We start from the raw sequence: 22389 nt of genomic DNA, 5'->3' as shown, positions 1-22389 counted from the left end.
CTGTATTTTGGATTTTTCTTTGCTCCAGTGATTAGCTATGAAGCTTGAATTGTTATTTGTGTGTTCTCCTTTGATTTGTGTCCCATTTACCTGGTTCATGACAGCTTTGCCCTCTTGTTTTGCTAACAGCCACCAGAGAACTGTCTGGTTTTTAAGCCCTGCGTTGTTGATTCTACTTTTTCACATTATTAAGGACTTTATGAAACCAGACCTACCACTGATCAGCATTCAGCCTCTGGACTTTTTGTGCAGTTCAGCTTTCAAATTCAAAGAAACCCTGATCTTTTAAGCTGACCTCAGTTTATTTCTATCTGAGCTTTTTTACAGATTAGTTTTTCCAATTAGGAAAAATCAGAGTTTAAAACTTCATTAAATGCTTCACTAGTAATCAGATGCAGTAATTCAGATATATTGCTGTTCCTCTGCTTATTAATTTGATAAGGCTGACTAGTGGGAATTTTTGCCCTTACTGATCATTGAGAGAACTGCTGAACTGGAGGAGCTACTGATGATTTCTGCCCCTGGTGTGTAAATGGTGGCTGCTACTCTGATGTTTTGATGTATCTGCAGATCCTGACCTGAGGCCTGAGGGTCTTTGCCATGCTCACTGTTTTTTCTAAAACAAAGCAGCACTAGGATAACTAGGGTGAGGTCTTTACCCAGTTGTGGGGCTGGGGTCTTTGCAGTCTGGGCTGAGCTCGTACAGTGTTCTCTCCTGGGGGTGACTTTGCCACCAAGAGTGGCAGAGAGTGAACCATGCAGTGGGACAGTCCTGTCCTGCCCTGCTTTGCAAAACCAAATAAGCAGAAACTGCAGTTACCCCCTGTGGGGGGATAGAATGTAAGAAAATACAGATAGTGCAGAAGGTAATCTCACAGCTGAGGAGTTGGAGCTGTACCAATCCCCAAAGAGCAGGAACAGGCCTGCCCTTAACAGGCCACAGCTGTGCCCAATATGAAGAAGAGTGCTACAAAAGAGTGGGTTAGCTGGCTGAGGAGAGGGCTGGGGGTTTTGGCTGTGCTGTGAGGAGGAAGGAGTCAGTGCTGTGAGGAGATGCCCATGAGAAATCACCGAGAAGGTATGGAACTTTGCAATGAGATGATAACAACCCCCTAGCAATAGAGCAGCAGAAATGTGTCTGGAAAGCCAAGCAGCTTTCAGCACCACTTGGATGCAAACCCTGCAAGTGCCACCAGAGCAGCTCTGGCATGCTGTGTCCCACACAGTGTGAATGCCATGGAAATTCATCCTGGGATGAATTCTCTGCAGGCTCACAGGGGCAGAGAGCAGACAGTAGCTAATGTGTGCCCAGGGTCAGGAGACACACCAGGATCTGTGCCTTCTGCTCCACACTGTGCATGAGATTTTAATCCCTCATGAGCTGTGAATTGCAGGGCTTGTTTGTGAGAGAGAGTTCTAATGGGACATGATTCACAGATCTCTCACTGGATTATTAAGTGTCTGCTTTGCTTGTTGGATTCTTATCTTCAAATTGAGAGGGCTGCTCAATTGTGTGGGATTACAGCAAATGTGATTATTATTACAGATAGCATTGGAATAAACCTGATTTCACTGTCAGGCAAAATACCATTGCAATTCTGTGCTGCTGACTGGGAGATACAAGGTGCCAATTAATTGTCTGGCTTCCTTTTGTTTGTTTTCTTTTTTTGCTTTAATAATATCTCTTGGCATGATGGTGATTCCCAGTTACATTATAACTGAGTGGATAATAGCATGGCTGTAAACAAATGGAAAGCACTATGAAGTTTGCAAATATACAGAGAGAAATGTTTAAAATCCATGTGGCCTAACCTGTTTACTGTGCACAAGCAAATGCACATTTTAATTGTCATACAGATCATCCACAAACTTTAAGGGACAGGTGAAAGCTGTTGTTAAAGTTGCAAGAATGAAATGCAAAGAAAAGTGCTCACATTCATTGTCTTTTCTGCTGTCTGCTGTGCCTCTCTTGTTTTCTATCCCAAGACTTTTCCTGGAGGACTGGAAGGCTCCTGGGAGCAGGCTGGGCAAGGAAAATTGTCATAGAGCTTAGGAAAATTAGGTAGCTGCACATCAAAAAAAGGGGATGAGGTTTAGATCAAACAGCTGTTTGAGAAGTTCTCAGGGTTAGCTGCACCTTTATTAAATCTCCCCCAGGGTACTGCACTGCTGGTGTTTTGGTCTGATCCTGGACCTCTGCAGAGGGCACAGAACTGCAGGAGCAGCTTCTTTTGGAAGCTGGAGCCTGCTTTGAGCCCTGATGTCTTTGAGCAGGTGTTGAGTGAGCAGGGTTTGTTTACATCCTGATGCTGAGAGCTGGCAATCTCCCAGGGACACAGGAGCATTTCCACATCCAGGCACCATGCTGGTTATGCTGGCTGCTAGAGGGGGTGAGAAATCAGGATCTGGTCAAGCTACCTGTGTCTTATTAGGCTCTGGGAGAAGGATTTCTGTGTCAAAAGCAGCTTTTTCCAGCCCTGGAGGCTGCATGGGAACAGTTTTCCATGGGCTGTCACCTGTGTCTGCCCCAGTAGTGTCACAGGCCCCACAGGAGAAACAGGCCTGGTTCTCTGGATCTGGCCAAACATGACTAAGATAGCACACTAGGAGTGTGTTATCACACTATTACTGAGTGATAACACAGTAAATCTTCAAACAGAGGAGCCTCTGAGAAGTGCATTCACTGTCTGTCCTACCAACCACTGCAGTGGCTGGAATTCCTGCTTCATGGCAAACGTGTGATCAGCATCTCTCAGGGAATAGGGATAGTCCAGATCTCATGAGCTACAGAAGAAAACATTTGGATTGATGAATGTTGACAAGATCTAAGAACCGTGGAAAAGAGGATTCACTTAATTACCCTTGGAAATTCTGTGAATTTTTGATAAATCATTTGCCAGAAGTGTGTCACCTGCCTGAAGACTGCTCCAGGAAAAAGCATCTGGGATAACAGAAGTGGCAAATGTTGACTAGAAAAGAGCCTTGATGCTTGTGGACAAAGCAACAGTTACATTTTTATGTGGTTTTCTCTTTTAACCAGGAACATTCATGTATTTGATCCCTTGTAATAGATCTTGAAAGGTATGGGATTGTGTAGCTGGAGTTAGTAAGAGATTCTTGTGAAATGTGTAGAACTGGCCACTTCATTTGTGCTTCTCTTTTCTTTTTTCCCTCTCCCTTGTAACTCTTTTGGAACAATCAGGTGGAGCTGGGGATGCAGAAAAAGATCAGGCTGCACACACACTTCCCATGTTCCATATAATGAAGCTGGTCACAGTCAGGAAATTCAATAGAACCTCTCAACATACTCCTCTTCTAGTAGGAAATTACTTCTCCTTCCTATAAAATTGTAATGAAAAAATGCCACATTCTGTTGAATTCATTTGGTTCCCAACATGGTGGTTCTTTTTTGATCTCTGCATCAATTCCTACCACGCTGAAGGTTGCATAGAGCAGCAGTTTGAGGTGTTCTGTGGAACCACTTGCTAAGAAACTGCCTCAAGTATTTCTGCACGAGTGTACAAATACAGAGAGAGGCCAGAGAGACACTTCCACACTGGGCACTGCCTTTCCAAACTCTTGGAAGTTTTTAATTCAGGTGCATCTCTAGAGCTAGAGCCAAGCCTAGATAATCTTTGTGCAAGTGTGCAGCTACATATTTCTGATTTTGAGGTATTGGGAACGTCTGTGGCTAAGTATACATTAGACCCTTTTGTATTTCTCCTCCACGCTTTCTTATCTTTTTCAGGCTTGTTCCAATGCACATAAAAACATTAAAATGGATCTGTTATTTACCAAACTTTAGCTGGCCACTTATGTGTGCTTTGGGAATCCAGTCAAAAATCTGCAAAGTGTCAGGAGAAAAAAGTGCAGAGTGTGAGAGAGAAAAAGGGCAAAAGTGCAGAAAGAGTGCAAAGTGTGAGGGGAAAAAAAAAGCAGAATGAGGAAGGGAAGGTGCAGAGTGTGAGGAAAAGAGGATAAAGGGAGAGGGGGAGGATGAGGAAGCTCTCGCCCTCTTCAGCAGGAGGTGCCTCTGTGGCACTGAGTGAGTTGTGCTGAACATTTCAATTGCCAGGTGCCTCAGGAAAAAGGAGGCATTTTTATGTTTGTGCTGGTTTTAAGTGTTTTAACAAAGCACTACTGAGTGACCCCATAGGGAGGGGAATTGTAATTAATCAGATAAATTAGAGAAGAGGTGTTTAAAGGGGAAGAAAAATAAATTTCTTGTGCTGGCAAGCTCCAAACCCTGCAGAGAGAAGGATCTCACTGAGGGCTGTAGCTGCTGGCATGGCTTCTGCTGTGGTTCCATCCCAAGAAGAGACATCAGATCAAATTTAACATGACAGTGGGGAGAGAAAAAGACAAGCCAATTAACTTTACAGCTTGAACTATATAAAGCACAATGGATACTTTTTGGAGTTTCATGAAAATATTTGGGCTAAGATAATTTTAATGCAAAAAGCCAAAAAAAGAAAAGGTGTGAATCTGTCATATCCCTGTGTTTTTGCAGTATGTGTCTCTTGTCTCTTTTTATAGGCAAACATACCTTTAAATCTTTCTGTTATAAATCCAGAGATAAAAGGTGGCACTGTACCCTGCCTGTCCCAGAGTGTGCAGCTGGACTGACTGTGCTCTCCCTGGTTGCTCCCTCAGGACAGATCTCTGTGGATGGCTTCATGCGCTACCTGAGCGGGGAGGAGAACGGCGTCGTCCCCCCTGAGAAACTGGACTTGAATGAGGACATGTCTCAGCCACTGTCACACTACTTCATCAACTCCTCTCACAACACCTACCTCACAGGTACCATCTAGTGTCTGACCTTGCAAGAGTTCTGTGTGTTTTCAGTGGTAACATGAAATGCACTGAAAGCAGCAGCATTAAACACATGCTGGAGCTGGTTCTTCTGGGAAGCAAGGGTGGCACTTGATTTTTGTTGCAGCTGCAGCACAAGTGCATCAAAGATACTTTAATTCACAGGTGAGCAGCAGTTGCTTTGTTCACATAAGCCCTGGTCAGAAACCCAGTGAAGTCCCTGGAAGGTTTCTCTCAAATGGGATTGCAGATTAAGGCCCATCTGCAGGGAGAAGAATGAACATTGTACTTTTTATGGCAACAAAGATAGAAGGACAAGTGTGCGAAGCAGAATATGGGAAACATCTCTGTAGCTCATAAATTTGCCCATAGACATGAAATCTGGCAGCTTGCTGTGCTCCATGAAATTTGCTGTGATTCAGAGATGAGGGAGGTCCAGCATGGCACATAACTTTCTGACAGCCCATAAGTGCAAGGAGGGAGATCTGTTACCTGACAATATCTGACATCTGAGCTGGAACTTTTAGGTGCTATCATGTTTTTCAAAAGGCTGAGCACCCAGAAGCTCCTGTTAATTAGAGTTACAGTCTGAACTGTGTTGTTTGCACAGCAAAGTCAACAATGCTTTAAGACTTAGGAAAAGCTAAGGCAGTTTAGGAATTTGACTTTTGGCATTTGTTTTCTAGTCCAAGGTTCTGTTAGCTCATGAGAAAATAATTGTAAATTTACTATTTTAGTTTGGTTTACGTGGGAACAAATGTTTGGGGCAAGCAGATGTGCACAGAGGGTTCTCTCCTGTTTGATTTGATGTTTGCTTTGTCCTGCCGTGTTTGCTGATGACTTAGCATTATGTTTAATTTTAAAAAATGATGCTGCACTGAGTGCTAAAAATGTGGTTTATGTGTAATGTAGGCTTCTTAATGCTATTAACAGAGTGGCCTTAACTGACCAGCTCCTTCAGAGTGCCAGTATGTCAAAACATAAACAAGCCCAGGCACTGGTGATGCCCACTGTAAACAGACCTCAGGGGAGTTATTTTCATCTGCTCTGTGTTTGTTACAGCTCTTTCTCCAGCACCTTTGCCAGCTTTCACAGAGTGAATGAACTGTCATTGTTTCCATTAGACACCATTTGTCAAGGGTTTATATCTCAGCTGTGAAACGTGTTTTGTGCTAGAGCTTGTCACACAAGCATTTGTTTTGACAGGGATTTTCTTTCTCTGAATTAAAAGAAACAAAAATCAGCGTGGCCACTTCGAAGTCACGATTCCAATATGCAGAAACTTATGCCCTTTGGTGGAGTGAAGACATGGCCAAAGCAAAAGCAATTTTTAACTGTGATGCTTTGCAGACCTCTTACCTCCAGTAAGGACTTTGTTCTGTCACTGAGGATTAGCTGGTGCTTAAGGCAGATGCTGCAGCTTCATGCAGATATTCCGGAAGAAAACAGTCAAGCTGCAGTGCCAAAGGAGAAGCACAGGCCCACAGGAGGTTTAGAGACCATGCAATTTAAGGTTGATCTGAAGAGATAAAAGACTACCCTCCCCTCTACCAGCAGGAATTTATAGCCAGGTCCATACCACAGATTTTTATCAGGGCTGGTCAGGACAGAGATGTGTTCCAAAGGTTTAGAGGTACAAAAGCCTAGCCCCGAAGAATTAAGGATTTGTGATTAGTCCAACCTATTCTATTTTTTAGCTGCACTACAGGTGACCTCACATGTTTAATTATTTACCTTGACACTTGCTGCACTTGCTTTGACTTGGATGTGAAAGTCTGCAAATCATCTCAGATTGCATCTACAGGTTTATTTGCCTGCATTTCCAAGGAACTTCAGAGGCTATATTTGGAAACATGATCTTCAGCCTTAATTTGACAAAATATTCCTAGCTTAGTGAACTGGGGGGAGTAAATCAGGATAAACCCAGGGGATAGTGCAAGAGAAGTTTGAAACTCTTTCAAATTCCTTTTTAGAGTGCATGTTTTCACATTGCAGGCACCAAGCACAGGCCCTTCCCTTTCAGTGGGTTCATTATGTGCAGTGAATGTGTGGCAGCTGGCCGACAATGGGACTCATGATTTGATTTTTATCTGTGCCTTACAAAAACTGACAGCCTGGGATTTTGCTCTGAACCTGCATGGGACACAGCAATCACACTCACATTTGCTTTCTTCCAACAAGGAAGTACAGTTAATGAAATTAATGGTGGCAGGCTGTTCCTTTTCCCAAAAAGAGTCTGAAGGATCTGCTCAAGTGCTCGTGGCTCTGGAAGGGAAGCCTTGGAAGCACCTTTGCCCTGACTGAGGCCATGAAACAGCAACTAGTCATGTAATAATTATCAGGACAATAAGAAAACCATTCAGCCTGGCATTACTTTATGATTACTGAGCTTAATGCCCTACCAATTATCTATCCCTTTGTTAGTTTTTTTAAACCAGAAAAAGCATGCACAAAGAAACAACATGATAACATAAAAAGCACCATGTGCACACTCTGAATTTATTTTTAATTATGCTGATCACTTTCCTAGCCTTTAGTAGAAACCCTTGGCAGTACATCAAGTCCTGATTATTTATTTAGAAGTGTTACTGCTTTCTTTTTTCTTAGGGAAATGTAATTTTTAAGAACAAAGGTAAAAGCCCATGAAGAAAGAAGTGATTTGCAGTGAACCTAGGCTAACTTAAAGAAATGTCATCTTTGAGAAACTTTTTTTACTGTCTCATCTTTTTTTCTCACTGGTATCATATTTAATTCTTTATTCCTTTGAACCCTTTAAGTGCAACCCTGCTTTTTCCTGGAGTCTCACCTCAGGTTCCTGCTGTGGGCACAGAGGGGAGTGATTTTTTTGGGCAGCATTTCTTTCAGCAGCACACAAAGTCAGAGACAAATGATGACGTGTCACACTCAGCTGGGCAAACAATTTGCTGTTGTTTATGGGAAATGCAAAATACTAAATCCCACACCTTTAACACATGTTTTGGCTAAAAGGAGCAATAATCTCAGCTGAGCACATGTAGCCAGTGTGGGACTATCCCATCCACCCTCAGCCTGTGCTTCCCTGCTTACAGTCTGGTATTCCAGTTGTTCCTAGAAAAATGTTTCACCGGGGCAGTTCTCTTCTCTGTTGCTGCCTGTGACCTCTCATCCACCATCCTCCAGCTCTTCTGCTCCCAGTGCTTCCTCAGTCCCACTGCTGCTGCTGATTATCTGCACTCAGCCCTTCCCTGAAACCTTCCTCACCTCCAAGCCTCCAGAGCAGGTTCCACAGGGAAGGGGAGGAAAGCTGGGGACACCTCCCTGCTGCTGGCACCACCAAAGTCCTGCTTTGGTCCAGTGGGAAGTGCTCAAAACAACAGGCAAGGAGGCTGAGAGCCTGACTCTGGCTGAATTACAGGCAGGAGCAGAGGGTGTCACAGTGTGGAGTCTGAGCTGCTTGTCCTGCTTGCCCCAAACGTTTGTTCCCATGTAAACCAATCTGAAATAGTAAATTTACAGTTATTTTCGCATGAGTTAACAGAACCTTGGACTAGAAAACAAATGCCAAAAGTGGGAGATAGCTCAGGAGCAAAATGAACTCAGATAAATGGGCTGGGTCTAAAAAATCCCAGCTGCCAGCACCTTGTGTGGCTGCTGGAGTGAGGAGCTCTGTGTGGGGCTCTGATTTTCACACTGCAACCCCCAGTGTGTGATCCTGGGCACTGGTGCTCCTCCAGGACTTGTCTGGAGAGAGGAGATGTAGGAACTCGTGTTCATGCCCAGCAAAGGGTGGATACAGGCACCTTGTGCTGGGAGAAACTGCTGGGACAGAGGGATAGACCAGCCTCTGGTTCTAGAATAGTGGAGAGTCAGCTGATTCCCAATAGCTGGGCCCAAAAATCCCCCAGTTTGGGGAGGAAAGGTATCTTAAACAGATAGCAACCACGTTTTAACTCCACATATTGCAAATAACTTTCACTTGGGAAAACACTGGTGGATGAGCCCAGCAGGGATGCACTTCCTGAGACAGGAGCAGCTTCAAGTTCCAGAGGTGTGGAAGTGCTCTGTGTGGGGAACCCTGGGTCATATCCTCACATCAGTCAGCACCAGCTCATTTTGCATACTGTCCTGTCAGGTATTGTTTAGCCGATCACATTTTTCTGAAAAGTGAATTTTTTGTCAAAATCCATTTCTCCTTAGCTCACATAGGGTGATGGGATGCAAATGTTATGCATGGTGTTACTGTAGACACTGCTTGTATTGGAGAAGGGAATACATAATGCTTTCAATTTCCAGTATTGAAAAATTGATCTGTACTCAGGCTATTAAAAATATACTGGAAGTGTTCCCTTTAGTGTCTGTGTTATCACATTTTAGAATGCAAAATGGGTATTTTAAACTAAATGCAAACAGGAAGACATTTCTAAATAATGTATGCAAAACCCCCACATTTGGGAGAACGTTTCTCATATTCTGTATTTCAGAAAAAGAAGCTGTTGGGACTCTTAAACATGTGCTAGCATTTTACACTCTGCCTGGGGGTCCTTCTGAAGGTTGTGTGGTTTGGAGGTTGAATATCCTCTTATCCTTTGCAGGAATCCTTCCAAAATGTCTGAGCCTTATTAATAAGGTGGTGTGGGAAGTGTCATGTGGCAAATGATGCATGTCATGATTTACTTAAGCACTTTGGAAGGTGAAGGATCTCTGAGCCCAAAACACTTAGCACTGATAACCACCAGGAGTCTCTTGGGAAACACTTTGTTAATCTAAACTCTATGTGCTCTGAGGGAAAAGAAAGACAACATTAGAGGAGTTTTCTAAGTGAAAATGGGGTTTTTAGGCAGTAGAGTTCAGTGGATCCCTATGAGAGCCAAGATTTCATCAGCAGATGCTCAGGGATAAGTACATGGAAATGTGAGTTGTTATTCCCTGATCTATGCTTAGCTTGTTGGCATCCTACAAAGAAAAAGAGCCACTACTTAACCCAGACATTGGAGTTGCACCAAAAAGGTTTTTGTGTGAGGAAAGATAATCTGCCATAATCAAAGGTGAAACAGGAAACAGCTAAATTCCCACAGAAAAAGAAAGAAAGAGACACGTTGTCACTTTGCTGACTCCATTTGGATTTTCAGAGCTTTCCAGCCCTGGCCAGTTCCTTCTGTTATTAACAGATATTTGTCACTGGTTCCAGCAGGAGCTGAGAATTCTGATGGATTTCAACAGGAGTAACGTTAATACCTTGTGGAGTAGTTATGATTGCTCCACCTCATGTATCAGACAGAAACTGTAAACAGGGATTTGCAAGTAAGGGGTTCTGCTACACAGGTTTTAGTACAAGGTAAGAACAGAGCAAAAGCAGACAATGCTTTTTGTGAAGCAAATCCCAAAATGTGTATTTCCCAGCATAAGACCTAAACACAGAATCACAGAGACAATAAAATGAGGATTCATCTGCATTATAGTATATGCCAGTCTAGATGAAGTATTTACATGTCCCCAGTCAGCAAAGAATCTTCACTGTAAATGAACTCACTGCTTCCTTAAAAAGAAAATTAATTTCCTTCGAGAAATCCAGGAAGATTTTCTCAGCAAGACTGCTAGAAAGGAGGAAACTGCATCCATTTTCTTCACATCTAAAAGAGGCACAAAGCCATTCTTCCATTACTGTTCCCTCTCTGCTGCAAGAGATTTGTATCTGAATGACTGGAATCAAACCTGTTGCAGCAGATGAAGACAACCTGGCTGGCTATCCTTCCCTGAATCCAGCTGGACTTCTTTGTTGGGTTGGGTTGGGTTTGGGTTTCTTTTTTAATACTTTGCAAGTTTGGAAAAAATGAGTTTTTCCTTCTTAATTTTTAGATTTATATTATCTCATTATTGGAAAAGGACAGTTTAATTGAATTTCTCCCTGCATAATACAGTATCACATCAGGGAAATTTAACTGACCAGCTCATTGCAGTGGTTAGCATATTAAATATTGATTTGAGACCTAATGGTGATGCCATTAGTGACTGCAGGGGGTTTGTTTCATCTTGTACTAATCTGCATTGCATGGTGTGAGAAAATGTAGTCTTGCTCTCCTGAGTCTGAATTTCACATTGCTGGTCAAGGGATAACAAAATCTTATGGAACTAAGTTGTTATTGTTGTTTATTATCGTTGTTGTTATTGCTGTTATTGTTATTATTGCTATTATTATTTGATTTCATGTATTTGATGCTGCACATCAGAAGCTTTGGAGCTGCCTTCAGCTGGGTTGTTTCTCTGACAGACTGAGGGCAGGATCCAGACCACGGCACTGACTGTGCCAGAGGGCAGGATCCAGACCATGGCACTGACTGTGCCAGAGGGCAGGATCCAGACCATGGCACTGACTGTGCCAGAGGGATGGATCCAGACCACAGCACTGACTGTGCCAGAGGGCAGGATCCAGACCATGGCATTGACTGTGCAAGAGGGCAGGATCCAGACCATGGCATTGACTGTGCCAGAGGGCAGGATCCAGACCATGACCCTGACTGTGCCAAAGGGATGGATCCAAAGTATGGCATTGATTGTGCCAGAGGGATGGATCCAGACCACAGCACTGACTGTGCCAGAGGGCAGGATCCAGACCATGACCCTGACTGTGCCAGAGGGATGGATCCAGAGCATGGCACTGACTGTGCCAGAGGGCAGGATCCAGACCATGGCACTGACTGTGCCAGAGGGCAGGATCCAGACCACAGCACTGACTGTGCCAGAGGGCAGGATCCAGACCATGGCATTGACTGTGCCAGAGGGATGGATCCAGACCATGGCACTGACTGTGCCAGAGGGATGGATCCAGACCACAGCACTGACTGTGCCAGAGGGCAGGATCCAGACCATGGCATTGACTGTGCCAGAGGGATGGATCCAGACCATGGCACTGACTGTGCCAGAGGGATGGATCCAGACCACAGCACTGACTGTGCCAGAGGGCAGGATCCAGACCATGGCATTGACTGTGCAAGAGGGCAGGATCCAGACCATGGCATTGACTGTGCCAGAGGGCAGGATCCAGACCATGACCCTGACTGTGCCAGAGGGATGGATCCAAAGTATGGCATTGATTGTGCCAGAGGGATGGATCCAGACCACAGCACTGACTGTGCCAGAGGGCAGGATCCAGACCATGGCATTGACTGTGCCAGAGGGATGGATCCAGACCATGGCACTGACTGTGCCAGAGGGCAGGATCCAGACCATGGCACTGAGATGTGCCAGAGGGATGGATCCAGACCATGGCACTGACTGTGCCAGAGGGATGGATCCAGACCATGGCATTGACTGTGCCAGAGGGCAGGATCCAGACCATGGCACTGACTGTGCCAGAGGGCAGGATCCAGACCATGGCACTGACTGTGCCAGAGGGATGGATCCAGACCATGGCACTGACTGTGCCAGAGGGATGGATCCAGACCATGGCACTGACTGTGCCAGAGGGCAGGATCCAGAGCACGGCATTGACTGTGCCAGAGGGATGGATCCAGACCATGGCACTGACTGTGCCAGAGGGCAGGATCCAGACCATGGCATTGACTGTGCCAGAGGGATGGATCCAGACCATGGCATTGAGTGTGCCAAAGGGATTTCATTGCGTTCTCACGCTGTTCGCATTCTTTGGAGCGATGAGCGCGTTACCCCTCTCAGCCAAGGGCCAAAGCTGCTGTAACTGTGTTATTGTGGGATCAGTTTTATCCCTTCCTGGGGCCCAGCATGACCTCCCTGTCCCTGTGCTCTGTGCAGCTGGGCAGCTGGCTGGCAACTCCTCGGTGGAGATGTACCGGCAGGTGCTGCTGTCGGGCTGCCGCTGCGTGGAGCTGGACTGCTGGAAGGGCCGCACGGCCGAGGAGGAGCCCGTCATCACTCACGGCTTCACCATGACCACCGAGATCTCCTTCAAGGTACACCTTCAGCTGGGCTCTGCTCCTGCACAGCCATCACTGCCACGGGCAGAAATGGGAGGGCCAAAAGCTGCTGCAGGGGGAAATGGCAGAGCAGCACAGAATGGCTGGGAGAGAAGAGTTGCAGCGTTTGGAGCTTGCGTGGGGAGAGGCTCCTGGTGGTCAGGGCACTGTGAGGAAAAGGGATAATTTTTCAGTGCCATCTGGGCACTGGGCTCCATGCCCAGGTCCATGCTCCTGTGCACGTCCCTGCAGCAAATCTCACGGGGACAGAAGCCACAGCCAGGGCTGAAGGACCAGGCACAGCCACCACAGCTGGCTCTGCACAGACACAAATGGGGGTGTGGAGGCACTGGGAGGAGCAACTGCCAGGGGACAGAGCTGGACAGGGTTTGGTCAGCAGAAACCAGCACACCAGTTCACTCCTTTCTCCTCTCTGCCTAGTCACTGGCAGTGGGAGGCAAAAGTCCTGAACTGGGACAGGAAGGAGCAGCCAGATCTCAACAATTTGCAAGCCTTTAAATTCCTGTGGGCAGAGAATATGCTGCTCATGGCCAGGTGGGCAGGCTGCATGCACAGGACCCAGACACTTGGCATTATATTTAAAAACAATTAATAAGTGTGTGTACGATGTTATCCCTGATGCTTGGGACCAGACCCAAAGCACTGGAGGGTGAAAAAGAAAAATCAGCATCTTTGGAGACTGTGAAGGGATATTTGTGCCATTCAAACCCCAAACATATCTTTATTATTGAATTTCATCTTCCATTTCCTTTTCTACAGTATAAGGTAGAGACCATACCATTAGCAATAACCTTAAATTGTTATCTCCTTGTCCTTCTTAAAGATGTTTTTAATCTGAGGTGTTAGAGGAGCACAATGGAGGTGTTTGCCTGTAGTATTAGGTTTGGTGGTCAGCACAGCTTATAATGATACCTCAGGAAATCATTTTTGAAGTGTGAAGAAATATTTCTTCTTCATTTTGAGACACTAACTCACCATGGAAATACATTTCTAGCACACATTTATTGTGTGCAAGAATACGTGGGAAAATGTTCATTGCTGACTTTGCTTATGTTGTGGGGATTACATGTGGCTGCATCTTTGAAACCTTTCTCCCATACTTGAAACCTGTTGTTGGGTGGGGTTTTTTTGTCTTCTAGTGCCTTTCTTTAGGGAAGAAAGCAAGCAGGTCTGCCACAGACAGAGCACTAATTTTCACTTGTACCAGAACAATCCTCTTTTTTTTCCAGTTTGCTTTCTCTAATTCTTCCCTGATTTGAGGTAATCACAGAAACACGCAAAACAACCTTCTTGCACGTTTGTTATTAACTTCCCAGTTATGTTTATGGGAAGCCAATTATGTTTATAGGCATGGGGTTTGATTGCTGGAAGTCTTTTAATTGAGGGAGATGGCTCTCGACTGCTTTGGTCATGAGCAGGAATTTAAAACAAAGTTAATCTGATTTTTAAAAGGATCATTAGCAGGAACGAGGATTATCCCTGGATATTTAGATGTTCAACCCTTGGCACTGTGCTGGCAGGAGAGATATTGGGAAGTATTTTAAACCTCCTCAGGAGTATTTCATAGGTCATTTCAGGGCAGGCATTTTTTAATCCACCCAGAAAAATGTGGAGAAACATCTCAGTTTCTTTTCAACACTCAAACACTCAGTGTTTGAGAGTGTGGTTTGAGAGAGTGCTGCTGAGCTGGGGAGGAGCAAAATGGCAGGGAATAAAGTGTCAGGAGTGTGAGGATCACTTTGTGCCTTGAATGCTCAATCATGTATCAGCTCCTGCTTCTGCTGTGACCAGGGCACAGGGGTTCTGCTCAGTCTGCTGGCTCTCCCAGCCTCAGGATTTTGCTCAGCCTGCTGGCTTCTCTGTGTGTGTGCCCCTGTTCAACCCTGCAGAGCTGATCCAGGTGAGGCATTCTGCAGCTGGGGCCAAGTCTGGGGCCTGCCAGCTTCTGTCCCTCTGACCATTATGTTTATAGGCATGGGGTTTGAGTGCTGTAAGTCTTCCAGTTGAGGGAGATGGCTCTCAACTGCTTGGGTCATGAGCAGGAATTTGAAACAAAGTTCATCTGATTTTTAACCCATGGAGCATTTGCCTTCACTGAACTGGTGTCTGAGCTCTTCATCCTCACATCTCATCAGCTCAATCCTAATTTCATTCTCCAGGTTATTTTATTTTCCCCACTCATGCAGGGCTCCTTCCCCTCTTGCAGCAGGAGGGCAGTTGAAAACAAGTGGGCCATAAGAATGTACCAGAAGCTCAGCTCTTCTCTTAGGAAGTGGATTTCTTGCTGTTATGCTTCTCAGTTGAGCCTCTAAAAGTGCAGAAAATGAACAAGAGGAATCCCCAGAGAAAGCTTGTTTAACATAAATACATCTTTTAGGTTTTAGTCATCCTTATGATTTGGTGTGGCACAGCCTTATGGCTCTCAGAAACTCCAGAGTTTCTCAGCATATGAAAAATCTTCAATGTTTTCTGTGCTCTTCTGGAATAGAGATTTGTTCCAAGAGGGAAGCATTTCATAGTTTGTAACTATGAGTGCATTTATTGTGCACCTCACTAAAATCATCATTGTCAAATGACTTTTCTACTGGATTTAGGGTTTCCATTTTCTGTAGGGTTGACAGGAAACTTTATGGACTTTTCCTTTTCTGAGTTCTCTGATAATTACCACAGAACCAGCTGTTTTAATTGAGTAAAGATTTCTTTTTTCCTTTCTTTTGCCTTAAAGGGATTTCTGTCATTAAAAAAAACCAACCAAACAAAAAAAACCTAAAATGTGAGCCAGAGGAACTAAGGATTTTATGGATAGATGCTTGTGCTGATGATGTTTGGAAGATCTGCCTTTGTCAGAGCATTTTTATTATAGCGCATGAAAGCTGTAGCTGCAGGCATGGAACAACTCCCCACCAAAACCAAGCTTTACATTTAAACTATTGATTGTGGCAGACAGAAGGAATTTCTTGAGGAGAAATGTGGTGCTTGAGACTCATCAGATGTTTTGGAGATTCGATCATAGTTCAGGTTGAAAAATTAGGTTGTGGCAAGAGCACATCCAGAGCTTTCTGGGATGTTTAGGAAGGAAGGTCTGATCTCAGGGAATGATTTCAGAGCTTGTTGGGTCCTTTCTGTCTTCAAAGGCTAAAACTCCGCTTCTTTAGAGAGTTAAGTTTGTAACTGTGTTTATTTTGATTCTTTAGGAAGTAATAGAAGCTATTGCTGAATGTGCATTTAAGACATCACCCTTTCCAATCCTCCTTTCCTTTGAAAACCATGTGGATTCGTAAGTAATTACCATCTTTTTCTTGGCTGATGTTTCATTTTCTGTAAGGTCTAGGCATGGAATTGTGTGTGCATTTGTGACCCAAACAACAGCTCTTATCCAAAACTGGAATTGGGCCTGTTCTTGAAAACCTCCCTGAATGAGAATCTTTTCTTTGGGATGGGAAGTTGGATTGTGAGAGGGATTTTTTAGCTTCTCACTCAGTATGTCCTGCTGGAATGCAGCAATACTCCAGAGAAAACCAGGCAGTATTTCCCCTGCTTGTGACCCTATTCTGTGCCACAAACACATTCAGCCTTTGATCTGTCTCTCGTGTTAGAGGCCAGAACCATGGACTTCTAGGACTGCAAAATAGCTGGTGGGGATGGCCAGGAACTGTTAATTTCTGCCAAAAAATAACAGTTTGCATAAGTCTATTTCAGTTTTGTTTTTTTTTTTTTTTAGTTACAAGAAAAGGATAATTTTTCTGTGTAAGAAGAGAAAAAATAGATGAGAACACTTCTAGCTTTGTCCCAGTGATCTGTTTTATTTTTATCGTTCTGATTTTTTTAAACATTAACCTTGGTTTTGAATGTAGAGACCACATGGTTCAAAGTGGGGTGACACTGATGCAACTTGGGCCTTAACTTTTCCCCTTTTGTGGTCTTTTTTTCTGTGAAAACATTTCCAACATTTCTGGGGGCAGTTTGGACTTAGAAACTAATTTTCGGGTTTGCTTTTGTTTTTTGGGGCTTTTTTTCAACGTAAAATAAAAATATTCTTGGGAGCAGCTATGAATGTTTTAACACAAATCAGAAATGAGGTTGGCACTTTTGTTTCTGAAAGAGGAAAAGGGGTGGGCTAACTGCTTTTCCATTTTTTTAGGAGGAACATCCTTGTCATAAGGGGAGGAACTGGTAGAAGCAGCTGTGTAAGAATGTTTTTAAAGAACAGATGTGACAATACTGATCAAAAATTATGTAGGTAGAAAAATTTAGAATCAGAGGGCTGAGCTCCACTACCTGAATACCTCAGAGTACAAATTTACCTCTTGGGGGCAAATATGTGTTTGCTCTGCACACACTTTGGGGCCACATGGTTGTGATCCAAAGAGTCACTGAAATCCTGCTCAGTTATTGCTGTCTGCCTCTGAAAGCCCACACAGAGGCTGTCTTTAATTGCCTTTTCTAATGGCCTCCTCATTTCTTTTTGGTGCACTTTGTGTCCCTTTGGGCTTGCACTCACCTGCTCCTGTAGGTTTGAACTCACAGTGCTTCTCAATGCAGCCTCTGGCATTTGGGAAAGATGTCAACCATCATTTTTGAAAGTACTATATTTTGTATTCATTCTGCTGGATTTATTGTAATATACTTTCACTCTGTTCACATGAGGCAGAGGAAAAACAGCAGCTAAATTATTTTAACCACAAGGGTTACATTTTTCTTCCTTTAAAGTCATCACGACTTAAACCTTCAACTGTTCCAGGGTGATCTGTTCTATTTTAGGAAGGTGAAGAAGTAAAAAGATTTCTGTAATAAACTCCTGTCAGATGGAAGTTGTATACAAAAGTGGCTTTAAAATCCCAAGATGAGGCAGTGTCAGAGCTAAAGGCAGGGTGGCACTGCAGGAATGTGACTGAAAGGAGACAGGGCTCCTGCTGCACTCCTGTGATTTACAGCTTGCCCCATGGAAGGCACTGGAGCTTTCTCTCCAGAAACCCCCAGCCATGGAATGGGGAATTAACCTGATGTGTGCTCTCTGATGTCCTTTTCCATACATTGGTAAGACACAGGATTTTAGCAAAGCAAGTTGGCAAAACCTTGACCAAATGTTTTCTCTTTCTGAGGCTTTCCTGCTAGTGGTTCTTTTCTGCTGTGGTAAATGATCAGATTCAGTGTGTGTGTTTTCTGATTTTGCTTTGCCTGAAAATAATTTCTAGTTATTTTACCAGGTTCCACAATTACCCTTTAATTCCTTCACTAGTTGCTGGAGAAATCTGCAATTAGTCATGTCACTCACAGAAAGGTTCACCTAATTTCATGGAATGCTTCTTTTCTCTTTCCATTTCCTTAGAATGTTGTTTTTCTCCTGGATCTTAAGGCTGGACTTTGCCCTAAATGTTAACAACAAGTACCAACGTTTTTTAATAATTGCTGTCAAGCCAATCCTGTTTCAGCAGTTCCTACTTCTAGGGGACCAAATATTTTTTCTGCTTCTCAAGCTGTGAGAGTCGTTTGTGAAATTCTGCTCCCCTAGAAATGCTGGCATTGGCTTAAACAAAAATATGGTTTTAGCCTGTGTTCATGGCTTGTAAACAGACTGCAATTATCTGAGGTAAATAAGTTTCACATCATCACATAGATATGACAGTGTTAATCAGCACTGGACTTAAAACACAATTTTTCTTTCTTCTGCTTTATGTTCATGGGAATATTTTTGACACTTTTTGTCCACCTTGGGGGAAAAATCACTTTTTAGCACATTGTGTAAATCATCTCATTTGCTTTCCTTTGATGTGTCTCCTAGAAGGGCTTATCTCCAATATCTCCACAGCACGTGAAGGATTTTATTTCCTGTACTATAACTCCACTATTAGTGTCATTTTTTTGCCTGTTTGTATGCAATGAAAAGTTAAGAAGAGGCAGGCATGTAACTTTTAGATGACATAAAATATTATGTATGTCATCATTTTTATAGTGAAGTCAAAACACGCCCACTGGAAAAAAAGACCACTAAACCAAGCTGTGGCTCTGTGAAAAAAGCAGAGGAGTGCCCTGAAAATGCTGAGAAGACCTCAAGGAGACCTTGGTGTTTGAAATGGGGCTTGCAAGGCGATAAGCAATCTGCAAATCTGAAAGCAGACACTCTATAATTAGAAATGCACTGATGACAGAGCAAAAAGGTTAAGTGATCCTTGAGCAGTATCCATATAAGATTGCTTCCAAGATTAAATTTAATTACAGTTATTCATACTGCTGGTTTCTGGCTGGAATTGTTGCTTCAAATATTAACAGGATTTTTATCACTTTTTCATCCCACACTTTGAATTATTTTAGACTCTTCTGGGAAGCATCTGTGCCTTTGTCTTATGCAGAGGAAGTATCTCTGCAGAAGTGATAAAAATGTAATGTTGGGAGCAGCAGTTGTGCCAAGGAGCCTCTGGTTGACCTTCACTGTAGGCATGACACAAACACAGTAAAACAAAGCGCAGGCAATACAATTGTGGTCATGAAAACATTTCTTAATATTCTTTATATTTCTGTATCTCCAGGTATCGTACTCCTACTTTATGTTCCCTCACCCTGGCACATTTTGGGGGCACCTATAACAAGTCTGTGTGCCACCTGTCTGTGTCTGCACAGTGAAAATCATAAAGCAGATCAAGTCAGCTCTTTTCAGACAACCAGTTTTCACTGCAATGCACGAATGCTGAGAGAGTTTCCCATAACAGGAGATGTGGACCCAGAAATACCTGGGGTTTGACTTCATAACAAAACTGGGGGAACATAATGATTTAGAAAACTTGGTGTTTCTGTTGCTCTGGTTCATAATTTTCAAAGAATGGGAAATACAAAGAAACGGGTATTCCAACTTCTTAAAACAGGGCTATGTAGTCTGCTATTCCTAATGATCTGTCCAGTACATACACAGGTATGTATGTCAGGGAGAGAGGGAACACAAAGATCTACCCCACAGTTAAATGCTGCTACTCCTATATTTTTTTCTGTCCCCTCTTTGGAGCTTTTAAAAATATTTGTACACATAGTCCAGTTCACAAAGACAAGTAATTTTGAAATGTCAAGATTTTCCTCATTTGGCCTTGTTTGCTACCTCAAGGGTTTTTTGTGGTATTAAAACCTATTGGTTTTTCACATAATTTTCCCACTTTCTGCCTCTGGGATGCAGTGACATTGGAATTTATACGCTGAACCAACATCATGCTGCATTACATTTTTCTTGTTTGCAAAAATGAAAGTTCTCACTGTGCTCTCTTTGAGGTAAACATGTAATTAAACACAGAAGATCAGAAGAATTTGTTCTAGCTGTGGTGGTGACTGGGAATTTATTACACATTTAACTCTTGCTTTTTATGTTTTTTCATTTCCTATGGAGAGTTCTTTTTGGAGTTGTGCCCATGTAAGGATGATGATGATGTCACATCTAATTACTCCAGTTTCAGTAAATGCCCTCCTTTGATTCAAGGAGCTGTCCTTTGAACTTGCTGGCTTCTGAGAGCATGGATCTGTTCAGAGCACATGCTGGTGGAGCAGACTGAAATGAAGCTCACTAATGACCCCTGGATTTAGGGCACAGGCACACTCTGCTGGAGTGGTGCCTTTGTTTCCCTGGGTAGCTGAGGGCTGGAAATACCCACACAATGTCCCAGCCTGATCCGCTCTTCCACCACCTTCTCCCATGTGGGATCTTTGTTCTGCTGCTTGCTTGTCTTCAGCTTGGTTTTCCATCCCCAGCTCCAAGTGCCTTTTAGCTTCTTTTAGTGCAGAATTGGCTGCATGCAAAACACAGCATTTGTGAAATGCTGTTGGGATTTAAACTGCGTGCAGCTCTTGCCTTGGGGAATAATTTAAAGCCTCCTGGCAGTATATTTTGTTAGTGACTGAGCTAATGAGTGCTTCACCTCCTCTCTGCTTCCAGGGGCAGCCAGGATGCTGATCCCAGGGAAATCACATTTTCTGATGGAAATGTCATTTGGCCACCCAGCCTTTTTCTCAGCTCTGGTTTGGCCATGCTGACCCTGGGAGTTGGTAACCACTGACCAGCTGGGCACAGCCAGGGCTGAACTCCTGCTTTGCAAGAGTAAATGAGCATTTTTTTTCTTTTTTCCTCTATACCCATCTCTATTTTTTCATGAGAAGTAGCTCCATGGTAACATACCAGCTTACAGCATCCCTGTCTCTTCCATGACATGCAGATCCTAATTAGCAGGAGCTGAGGAAGTTATATTAAGCCATGTAAACCTGTCCTTTAATCGAGGCTTCCCAGCAGAGTGTCAAAAAAGGAAACTTTGAAAGATGCCTCGGCTCAGATGCCACGCATTTTAAACAGGCACATGTAACAAAAATCCTCAGCTTTCTAAAATTAGAGAGTGACTGTGGTACTGAGCTGCATTTTGAGATGATTGGAGTAATGTTTCTGAGCTGTAAAACCTGCCTTCAGTCCTAGAACTTCCATCACTGGCATGCAGGAATTACTTCATCTTTGGCTGCACTGTGGGAGAATTGGTTACAGGTGGAGTTTGCTGAGGTTCAGGTTACTTACAGAGGATGTTGTGAGAACTGCTGCAGTGCAAGAAAAATGCCAGGCATGTGTATAAAGTAACATGAGGGGGAAAATACTTCAGTTTTGAATAAAAGTGTTGCCTAAAAAAGAGAAATTCATGTTATGGTTGTTTCACTGTTATTCCATTGACTTATGCCTTGAATTTGTCTATGTTCCCTTTGATAAACTCCATCAGAGGAATTGAAATAATTGCATGATATATGTAGGTCTCAGTGACAAATTCACAGCTATTGTATCAGGAAATTATATCTAGTTTGGGGCTATTAGGTGCTCCATTACTGCTGCTGTCACTCTGGAGCGTTAGTAGGACTCAGTGCTTTCTTTCTTTTCTTCCCCTCAGCCCTAAACAACAGGCAAAAATGGCAGAGTACTGCAGATTGATATTTGGAGATGCCCTGCTCATGGATCCCTTGGAGAAGTACCCGGTAAGGTGCCTTGGTGTTAGCACATCACAAATGGCTGGGGATGTTTCCTGGGGTGTCTCAGTCCTGCCTCACTCCTCATATGAGGCCTTCCAGTCTAAAGGAGGGAATTGTGAGCTGTTGGTGACTTAAGCATCATTTGTGGTGCAGAGATTGCCCTGATAGAGTGAATTGTGATCTTTTCAATGCAATTGATCCTCATAGCTGCCATTTTAAAACCTAGATTTAAAACCTAGACTCTCATATCTGAGCTAATACTTATTTTGGTTATTACTGCAGACACTTCATAAACCATTTTTCTTCTTAAGTGCCCTCAGTAGCCCTGTTTCATTGAATGTTGACATTGCCTCTTGTGCAAAATCCGTTTCATTTTAACAGGACTTAGAGAGCTTAGAAGTGTCCTGTACCACATGCTCCCTAAGAAACTGTCATGAGCCTGTTTCTTCTGCTGCTCTAACAAATCTCTCCTCTTTTTCCGGCAAGCTGGAGGCTGGGGTTCCTCTCCCAAGCCCTATGGATCTAATGTACAAAATCCTGGTGAAGAATAAGAAGAAGTCTCACAAGTCAGCAGATGGGAGTGCAAAGAAGAAGCTGTCGGAGCAAGCGTCCAACACTTGCAGTGACACATCCAGTATGTTTGAGCCTTCCTCCCCTGGAGCAGGTAGGACTT

General features: G+C 43.6%; 1 protein-coding gene and 1 long non-coding RNA gene across 5 annotated transcripts in view; one reads left to right on the top strand and one right to left on the bottom strand.

Annotated features, from left to right (window-relative positions):
* PLCB1 (phospholipase C beta 1) overlaps positions 1 to 22389 on the top strand; it is a 327045-nt gene that overhangs the window by 222201 nt on the left and 82455 nt on the right. For all 4 annotated transcript variants that reach the window (XM_071439887.1, XM_071439801.1, XM_071440055.1 and 1 more), the window contains exons 10-14: positions 4654 to 4800; positions 12559 to 12716; positions 15935 to 16017; positions 21638 to 21722; positions 22203 to 22380. In XM_071439887.1, coding sequence (XP_071295988.1) covers positions 4654 to 4800; positions 12559 to 12716; positions 15935 to 16017; positions 21638 to 21722; positions 22203 to 22380 — 651 coding nt within the window. The remainder of the gene's footprint in view (positions 1 to 4653; positions 4801 to 12558; positions 12717 to 15934; positions 16018 to 21637; positions 21723 to 22202; positions 22381 to 22389) is intronic.
* Positions 1 to 22389, bottom strand: part of LOC139596097 (uncharacterized) — a 58764-nt gene that overhangs the window by 11694 nt on the left and 24681 nt on the right. The window lies entirely within an intron of this gene.

The sequence above is a fragment of the Agelaius tricolor genome, unplaced genomic scaffold (assembly GCF_023055355.1).
Source record: "Agelaius tricolor isolate 1412-34295 unplaced genomic scaffold, bAgeTri1.0.p SCAF_1, whole genome shotgun sequence".
In the NCBI taxonomy this organism is placed as follows: Eukaryota; Metazoa; Chordata; class Aves; order Passeriformes; family Icteridae; genus Agelaius; species Agelaius tricolor.
Note: the sequence above shows the minus strand (reverse complement) of the source record. Positions and strands in the feature narration are given on the sequence as shown.